The sequence below is a fragment of the Blastomyces gilchristii genome, assembly GCF_000003855.2.
Source record: "Blastomyces gilchristii SLH14081 genomic scaffold supercont1.3, whole genome shotgun sequence".
Lineage (NCBI taxonomy): Eukaryota > Fungi > Ascomycota > Eurotiomycetes > Onygenales > Ajellomycetaceae > Blastomyces > Blastomyces gilchristii.
Window position 1 is genome coordinate 5,912,397 of NW_003101680.1, and position 10,855 is coordinate 5,923,251.

General features: G+C 29.1%; 1 protein-coding gene across 1 annotated transcript; it reads left to right on the top strand.

Annotated features, from left to right (window-relative positions):
- Positions 1-9,887: 9,887 nt before the first annotated feature.
- BDBG_16624 (uncharacterized protein) lies at positions 9,888-10,416 on the top strand (the record flags this gene model as incomplete). Its single annotated transcript, XM_031724542.1, has 2 exons — positions 9,888-10,032; positions 10,186-10,416. Coding segments are annotated over 2 exons (376 nt in total), but the record flags the coding sequence as incomplete, so codon positions are not given.
- Positions 10,417-10,855: the final 439 nt, after the last annotated feature.

The window sequence follows — 10,855 nt, forward strand, 5'->3', positions numbered from 1 at the left end:
ATTGGTGGGGGGGGAGCGGGGGAGGGGGCGGCGCCGCGCCCCCCCCCCCCTCCCTCCCCCCCTCCTCTGTCTTTTTTCTTCTTTTTTTTCTTTTTGTTCAGTGTGGTGGCGGCGGGGGGACGGGGGGGCGAAGCAGGCACCCCACACGCCGCGTCCTATTTGTCGATATTTTTTGGTCGTTCGCTCTTCCTCTCTTTACTCTTTCTTCTTCTCCACAAGACAGTGGGGCGAGGGCGGGCCGCCGGCAGAAGCCAAGAGAAAAAAAAAAAAAAAAACCAAAAACCCCTCCCCGCGTTCTTTTTTTTTTTTTTTTTTCCCCCTCCCCCCCCCAACCCAGTCCCTCCCCCTCCCGCCAAACAAGCCCGGGGGGGCGGGGGGGCGGGGGGCCGCGCGTCCCCCCCCCCCCCCCCCCCCGGCCGGAGTAAAAAAAAAAAAAAAAAAAAAAGTCCTCTACTCCCCACTCGGGGAGAGGGCGCTTCCCTCCTCTCTTGTTGGCGGGGGGGAGGAGGAGCGAGCCGCCCTTCCTCCCCTCTTTTCAGAGGAAAAAGTTTTTTTTTTTCTTTTTTTTCGCCGGGGGGGGGGGGGGGGAGCTCCCCGTCAGAGGCCAGTCACCCCCCCCCCCCACCAGCCCAAATGAAACCAAATGAAAAAACACCCCCCCCCCCCCGTCTAGTCGAGTGAGAGAGTGAAAGTGGTAGAGAAGGCTGCGCAAGCAGAAAAGTGAGCGTAAGCGAGCATTTGATACTTGTTAAATATTATGAAATTGTTACTATTATTTAGAGAAGATATAAATTGTATTAGCAATGTTTTGAATCTATGATATTTAAATTATTAGTCAATCTATTCAAAGTTAACAGTAGTATTATCAAAAAGTATTATTAAAAAGCAATATTAAAAAGTGTTATCAAAAAACATTTATCTTTTACAAAGTGAATACAAAAGTTACTTGAGTAATCACTTTTATCTTATTTCCATTTCAAGAATCAGTTATCTCATTATTTATTATCTTGATATTAAGATTCTTTATCAGTGTTTATATTACAAGTTGAATCATATAAGTAATACAGAGAATATGACCTTGTTTATTATTTCAGAAATACAAAGTCAATTTTTATTTCACACTCTTTATCATAATGTAGTTATTTGCAGCATTGTCAGTTGTAATTGTAAGAAGACTGACACTAATATCTTAATAGTTATTTTTAATCACTGTTATTAATATCTCTGTTATATAATTCTCAGTATAACTACTGATCAATGATTTAAATTCAATTAATATATCTTAATAAGTTCAGTTCTTATCAATATAATAATATATAACTCTTATAAATATAAGATTGTTTGTACTAGTTTATACATTTACTGTAAGAGACACTCTTCAATGATTTTTCAACTCTGATTCTAGATATTATATATTGACTTTGTAATATATCTTAAGATTGAATAGAAAATATAATCAATATGAAATATAAAGATTTGAATTAAGTATTTAAAAAAGTGTTTAAAATTCAGAGTTTTTAATTGATTAAAGAGAAAGATTCAGAGATATATATATACAAAGTAATTATTTATAAAAGTTATCAGATAAGAGTTGTGAAATCAGAGTACTGATATATAATTATTTTCACATAATTTTCTTTAAATTAGAAAGTTAGTATTATTGAAAATTGTTATCTGATAGAGTAACTTATCAGCTTAGTAGTAATTTTCTAATTTTTTTTTTTTTTATTAGCTGTATTCTGATAACTTCAGATGTTAAGAAATTCTGTCAGAGTTATAATCAGCTTATAATGAATATTTCTGAATAAAGTTACAGTAATTATCATAGAGAGATGACTCTTCAGTAATCTATAATATAATCTATTAATAAATATTTCATAGTTTATCTTGATATTTATGTTGAGTTTTTCATATATTTTATGACCTGAAATCAGATGTGAAGAATGAAGTAATTATTTATCATAATTGAAAGAGAGTATTCTGTGTTGAATTGTCAATAATATAGACTTTATAATTCACAGTGATTTCTTGAAGAATTTATGAATCTTCAATAGAAATAAAAGAAGTGAAAGAAGTGAATTCAGAAGATATAATAAAAATTTAAGAAAGATAATAATTTATTTTTAATAAAGATAATAACTAATCACTGATGTATATAAGAAGAATTATTATAAGAGAAAATACTCTTCTTTCTTCACTTAGTTATAATTTTAGTACTAACTCAGATTGAATATTATTAATATATAAAAGTAAATAAATAATCTTGATTAATCTCTGTTATATTCCTTGAAATATATTAATATTATAAAAGAGAGTGTTATCAAATTATATTATCAGATAATATTATTAAAAATATATTAATATTATAGATATCAATGTTGAAAAAATATTAATATATATACATTATAGTAATTTGTGAATCATGATAGTTAAATATATATATATATATATTATTTTTGATATTGATAATTGATTACAACTTGTACAATAATTTTTAAAAACTCAAAATTAATTTCAATTATTAATAATTATAAACTTATAACTGACTAATATAAAAAGAAAAAAACTTTTTCTACTTATTATCTTTCTTTTCTTTCTCATTCTTCTTATTATTCTTTATAATTTACTTTTTATTCTCATTCTTCTTCTTCTTCTTATCTGAGATAATAATCATCTCAAAATCTCTCTTCACTATCTTCTTAGAGAAGAGTTCTTACTGCTCTCTCTTAGTCAGATTAATCTGTATTTCAAAATCCTGCATTTTCTGATCTACTGTCTCAGATTTCACTTCAGCAGTAAGTAAATTAATATACTTAGAGAGTAGAGCTGTCTTCTCAATATTCTAAATTATGAAGTGTATTTAAGATCTGAATAAGAGCTTAATTCTCTTCTTCTCTGTCAGCTTCTGCTAATTAATTAGAGAATAGAAGTATTATTAAAAATTATTATTTCTTAATAAATAAAAAACTTATCAGTTTTAACTTCTTTATCTCTTACTTTAATATCTTCTTAATCTTCTTCTATTACTGCTAATTTATAGTAATACTCTTCTTCTCTCTCTCTCTCTTCATCTTAATCTCAAATCATTCTCAGAACTTCTTCTGATCTTATTACTACTGTGTAAAACTCTTCACTATCTTCTTTTTCAATCTCTCACAGACAGTATTATTCATATTATTTCTATACTTAGTTCAGTCTAAATCTATCAGAAGTGTTACTTAAAATCATTATTATTTTACTCTCTTACAGAGTTGCTTTAAGATACTATAATATGTTTAACAATCTGTCTTCTCTTTCTTAAACATCTTCTTCTTCTCTCTTTTCAATCTATGATAGTACTCACGTGTCTTGACAGTTTGCAGAACTGCAGAATATTTAAATAGAGATAACATGATTTATTTCAGTAAGTGTTGATTAATATTATTATTATTATTATTATTATTATTATTCTTTCATTATACTCATATGCAAGAGAAGCTTATGATGAGTCCTTGCATGATGTTAAATACAGGTCAAGTGTTGATTATACAGGAGGAAATACAGGTGTTAAGATTATGTCAAGATAACAAGAACATAGAAAATACAAAGAAGTGACAATTAAATACATGTGATAATAACTTCTCATCCCAGGAAAATAGAGCAATTTTATTGGAGTGATTTGTACACCTCTGTATTTATTAGAAATCTGAGGTGCTTGAGTTCTGAGTTTAATGTATACCCTGCGGGTTTCGAACCCACACGCCTTGATTTCTCACGCCAAGGCGCTATCAGGTGGCTGTATTAACCATTCAGCCACCGGAGCAGTAAGTGTTGAAGAGAGATAAAGGCAGAAGAGACAGTCAGAAATAATATAATAATATTAATAATAATAATGATAATAATAATAATAATAATAATAATAGTAATAATAATAATAGTAATAATAATAATAATAATAATAATAATAATAATAATAATAATAATAAAAGAAGAAGTGTATTGAAATATATTACTGACTTATGAAATATAAAGAGACTTAAAGAAAATATTAACAGCTTTCAGAGATGTACAGAAACAGCTACAGTATTATATAGTAATATTATCTTCACTTAATACATGCACTGTTGATATTCTTTATATACAGTTATTATATAATCTGTATCAGAGATATATACAGAAAACAGATCTTTATTACTAGAATGAATAATTGCAGCAATTCTCTGTTTTTATATTATAAAGATAAGTTATTCTTATTTATTTCTTCTCTCTTTTCTCTTCTTCAATCAATCACTAATTTTAAACTGGTATGAAAACTATTAAAACACTCTCAGAAACTCTCAAATTGAAGAGTATAGACTAATCAAATTTTAAATATAGAAGAAATTAAATTATTTTCTATAGATTCAATTATTCACTTCTCTCTTAAATAAAACAGTAGTTGTATTCCCTCTTTCTTCTCTTCAATTAAATGAAACATGGCCTGTGAAAAGTGAGTATCACACTAGATTATAATAATTAATACAGCCTCAGCACACAGAGCTGTATACACACAGTACATGTGAAACTGAGAGACTGTATAAGTTATAAATCAGTAGTAGTATCTCAGAGAGAGCTGTGCAGTGTGAGAATGTTATAACTCTTAATTATATATACAGAGAGTGAATTGCTGCAGTAAGTGTATATACATTGCATGAAAGTAATACTTTTTAATAACACTCAGTTTCTAATATTATGAAAATAGAGTCTCTCTTTGAGATCTGTTTTTATCAGAAGTCAGAGAATCTTATATTTCTCAAGATTATCTTCATACATCTTATCTGTGAAATTGATGAAGAAAATCATTGATTTCAGTATTCTGTTCTTAATATTATTCAAGTGATAGCAGAGTTCACTCTGATCACACTTTTTAAGTGTATAATTTCTAATTATTTACATTTATACAGATATATACTGATTATTTATTAGATAATATTAAGATAATAATTTATTACACTCATATTACTCTCACTGTAAGAGATACACAGTTAATAATAGATATTATAAAGACTCTGAGAAGTAAGTATTTTACAAGTGCTACAGCTCTATAATCTTGATTTTTTTTATTTTTATTTTTTATTATTTTCTTTTTCTTTTCTTTTTTTTTATTTTTCTTTTCTTTTTTTTTCTTTCTCTTTTTTTCTTTCTCTTTTTTTTTTTTTTATTTTGATTTTTTCTTGTTTTTATTTTGTTTTTTGTTTTTTTGTTTTTTTTGTATTTTATATTTTTTTTATAATTAAAATTATATTAATTATAATCTATGTTTAGAAAAGTAATGATATTTGATAATACTCTCTATTAAATTTTCAATAAATGAGCACTGTGTTATAATATTATGTAAGTGAGAAATGATTTCATAATCTGATTTAATATCATTTTCAATAATAAGATCAGAATGAAAATATAACTAAGAATTTAAATATATTCTTTATCTGAGACTAGATTTTTATTTGAAAAGTGAATTTAAGATCTTTAATATATGAAATAATGTGATTTGAAATCAATGTAATGAATACAAATTATGATTAAAAGTAATGCTTTTAGATAATGTAATAACTGTACAGTTTGATTCTGGTCTCAGCCACGGTTATGTGGTGCGGAAGAACGTATGACTGTCGGATAATAACGCGGCCGCTTCCGAACTTGCTTACGAATGTAAAGAGGCCATAGCGGCCACTAATTAATTTAGTGTATGATATATAAGAAGCCGGCATATGCCTGTAATTGTACACTGATAAAAGCAACTGTTGAATCACATCTGATAGCATGTCTAAAAATCAGTGAGAAGCACAGACTTCTTCAGAGTATGATAATTCTATCTACAAAGCAATTTATAGTTATCATGTCAGTGTGATTCTAGAACATCTCAAAAGATAGTGTACAAAGAGTGATGAGTGAAAGAGTATTCAATTGATACTGCTTCACTTGTTAGGAAAAAACTTCATACTCAGGCAAATACTGCATATGCAAATGAATGAGGTGTGAGAAAGAGAATGAGAGCAGTGAACCAGATTCAAAGAAGTTCACTCTCTACTCAAAAGAAGAATAAACAGAGAGAGTGATCATCACTGAAGTTATATAATAATAACAGAAATCATATAACAATATAGTAATATAATAATATAGTGATATAATAATATAGCAATATAATGATAGATATTATATATTCAATGAGAAATTACTGAAATGAATATCTTCTCTAGTTAATATAAATAATACTCTTCTCTGCTATCTGAACTGAAAGATATACAGAATCTCTCAGAGAGTGTACTTAAAGTAGTAAGAAAAGTGACTGAAACTGCTGAACCAGAATTGAAGCTCTGTATATATATAAGAATTCTAAATGAGATCAAGGCCTTGTGTATGCAGTGGCAGACTGAGGCAGAAGTCAAACAACAATTGACATTCACAGTGAATTAAGCATCTACTATGAAGAGCTTCACTGACATAATCATCATCATCAATAAGAATAGAGAAAACCAGGTCTTAGATCTGCAGCAGAAGATTGAATATTTACATAGATAGATAACTACACTGAATCTGAAGATTTTATTATAATTATTCACAATCTCTTCAGAAGTGTATATATTATCAGAGATCACTGTGTAGAATGAGAATCTGAGCATGAAATATATCAAGCTGAGAGATCTGTCTGAGTTACTAAGCTTCAATAATAACTGAAAAAATGATGCTGTAATCAGCTGGCTAAGTCAGATGTAATCATATTATCAGATTAAATATGAACTTATAGACAGACAGTCAATAGAATTTTAATAAGTCTTAAGATCTGCTACATCTCTACACAGAAAAGTGAAGTCATTATAAATAACTAGTAAAAAGATGAATCTTACAGATCTGAAGTGATATTCATTCTCATGAATATGAAATGAGTTTTTCAAATGAATCTTGTATAACTTTGAGAAAGTAGATGCATGAGATAAGTGTTACAAATACTTCACTGAGTGTAGACAAGTGAGTAATCTTACATTATACTTTACACACTTCAGCTTATACTATCTTATATTGAATGAAGAGCTTTCAACATCTTTCTGTTTACAGATCTTCATTCATAATCTTACATCTGAGTTAAGAGTAGAATGAAAATGCTTAATCTTATAATCAGATATAGTGAAAGAAGTATACAATATTCTCATTATATGAGAATAAGTGAGTCAATTACAACAGAAAATACTGCAATCAAGTATATCTCAGTGAAGAACAGATAATCAGACTTCTATAACACAAGTTACATATCTGAATATAATAAATCTAGATCTGAATATCATTGCTAAAGCACTGAATTCTCTGAAAAAGAGATTTTCTAGATGAAAATCTTGATATTATAAGCATTGAGCTTGCTTCAACTGCAGACATTAAAATCATGATATAAAAGATTACACTCAGCATACACAGTCAAGAGAAGCAAGAGAGTTAAAAAACTAGCAGAATCAGTGAGCTCAGAGACACTCACTGATATTCTATGAAAAGTCTTCAAAGTGAAAGAGATGTCTGTGTTAGATGATTCTCTGAATTCTGTGAATATCAAGAGAAAGCAGACTCTCAAATGAGATGTGAGTGAGAATGATGAAGTGAATACTCATCTCAATGCCTTGAGGCCTGAAATGTTAATATATAAGAAGCACTTGAATAAGAATCAAGAGATGACTGCAAAAGTATTAGCAGACACAGAAGCTTCTATATAATATATTAGTAATTATATAATTTGAAGACTGAAAGAGGTTCACTGAGTGAAAAATTCCTGACATATAAGATTATTTAATAACTGATATTTAATATTATCTGTAAGAGTAAGAGTTCTCTTGCACTTTAAAGAATAATCTTGCTATATTTAAGCATGAGAGCTGCAGAATGTGGAATACAATCTTATTCTTAAACTCAATTAATTTCAAAGATTCAATTCACAGATTTAATAATGTACATGTCATATGTGATTGACTGATAGAAAGAAAATGATTCATACAATTCTATCAACTGATATGAGAAGAACATTTCATGCCTCTGATATAGAAGAGTTAAATCTGCTTATACATTAACAAGTAAAGAGAATAATTTGTAAAATCTTATCTGAAAGCATTCTGTATATCATATGAGATCTGAAAGTGGAGAAAATCAAGATAAAGAATATACAGAATAACAAGTATATAAAGAAGCTTCTGAAGAAGTATGAAAAGATCTTCTGAACAGATCTTTCATCAGAATTGTCACTGAAACAAGAATTCATACATGAGATTGATATAAGGAATGCAAAACCAGTCAATCAGAATGTATATTCTCTGTCACAAACATATCTTGAAGAACAGAAGCATCAGATCACAGACCCTCTAGAATATAATCTCATACAATTCTCATCAAGTGCATGAGGCTTTTCAGTTCTATTTATGAAAAAGACAGATGAGAAGTGACAGATATGTATCAATTATCAAGCACTTAACAAGCTTATGATCAAGAATGAATATTCATTATCACAGATTCAACAACAGTTGAATATAGTTGAAAACACTTAATATCTATTGAAGATCAATCTTCTCTCAGAATACTGACAGATCTGTGTAGATGAACTATCAGTCTTATGAACTGTATTTAATATATAATAAGAGAAGTTCAAATTCCTGGCAATGTCATTCAGTCTGATAAATGTACTTATCATCTTTCAAATGATGATGAATATGATTCTTTATAAACAGAATAAAATCTCATGTCTTGTATATCTCAATAACATTCTAGTCTTTTCAAACTTATATGATGAATATCTGAAGTATCTTAATGAGATGCTTATAACTTGAACAGAGTATAAGCTCTATATCAAATTAACAAAGTATGTGTTTGAAATGAAATAGTTGAAGTTTGTAGAATATGTAGTGAGTGATAACTGTATATATCTCATTTCAGAGAAATTGAATGTCATAGTAAATTGATCATAGTTGAGAAATGTATATTATATACAATAGTTTCTTGAATTAGTCTTATATTACTGCAGATTCATCAAGAATTTTGTATAAATATCTGTATCACTCTCAGATCTCTTAAGAGAAATAGATACAAATCTATGAAAGAAGAAGTTTCATTCAATTATCTGAAATATTGTATGCAAAGAGACTTTTCTCACACTGAGAAAATGTATAATAATATTCTCAGTACTTATTCAATCAGATTGTGATAAATCTTTCTATATTAAGAGAGATGTATCTGAATGAGCTATCAGAGATGCTCTTCTACAGATGAGTAACAATGACAAGCTGCATCTGATGATGTATGATGATAGAAAACTATCAGGCACTGAGCTCAATTACTCAGTGTATGAAAAGAAATTGCTAGTAATTAAGCATATGCTGATGTTGTGAAATAGATATATTAACAACAGACATATAATAACAGTGATTATGAATCATGAAAGCCTTATCTATGTACAATTAATGATAAAACCTTTCAAACATTTAACATGTTGAATCTTGGAGTTTCAAGTATATAATCTTTATATTAAATACTGAAAGAAATCAGACACTGTGATATCTGATGCAATCAGACACTGTGATATCTGATGCAATCAGTCACAGACCTGACTTCATGAGTGAGAATTATGAGAACTAGATATAAGAAAAGTTCATGTTAAACATGCTGAGAGAGTACAAGAAATCAGAATGAGTAAATATAATAATCTCTCACTTGAAGAATAGTAAGATGTTGAATGATAAATATCTCATAAAAGTAGTAGAAGAGATACTTTCAAACTTTAAGCTGAGAAAATTGAAAAATGATGTTGTGCTTTATCATGATCTAGAATATACAGAAGCTCTCTATCTAGAACATTTATTTAAACACAACTTGATAACTTATATACATAAGAAATTCAGTCACTTAGAAAGCTCTGAACTCATGAGTGTACTTGAATCAAGAGTATACTGGCCAAGCATGGCTGAGAACATTCAGATGTATGCTCATGAGTGCTCAAATTGTCAGATTGTGAAAGAAGTCAAGAAAGAATTAGAATATGAAAAAGTATAATATCAGATAAAGTGTATAATACAATCATTCAAACAATGAGAGATGAATCTTATAGACATATTACTGTGAATACTAAATGAAAATTGATGAATAATCACTGCTATTAATTACACTACTGACTGATCAGTTGTGAAAGCAGTTTCAGAGATGATAGAGAAGATAATGACAAAGTTTCTACATAATGAGATCTATATTAACTATGAAATACTGTATGAGATTCTAACTGATAACAGTGTAAATCTTATAGAAGAAGTAGTGAGACATTTCATGAGTCAGTTACAGACAAGATATTGTAGAACAATATCATATCATCTACAGATAAACAGAAAGATGAAACACTTGAATGAAATCTTAAGTAACATGCTGATGAAATATCTAGTGAGTAAGCCTACAAGACTATGAAATGAATATCTCAGTCAGATGCTATTAATCACACAGATTTAATAGTATGCAGTCTTCAAGTATTTATTATTCTACCTATTGTATGAATTGCATCCGCACATCCTGAAGAATGCTTTGAAAAAGATGAGAGAGAGAACAGCAGTTATGAACACAGCAGTAGCAGTTGCAGATGCAACAGTTATAAATGTGAAATCAAGATTGAAAGAGATCAGTCATGCATGTGTAAAAGCTAATGAGTTACTCCTGAATCAAGCAATTCAATCAAAAAGAATACAAGACTTACTAGTTAAGAAATTGAGTCTCAAGATGAGAACATGAGTTCTTATATATAATGAGAGTTCTGAGAAGTTTCAATCTAGATGATTTGAGTCATATAAAATACTCAAATCACATTCTTTGAGAACATACACATTGA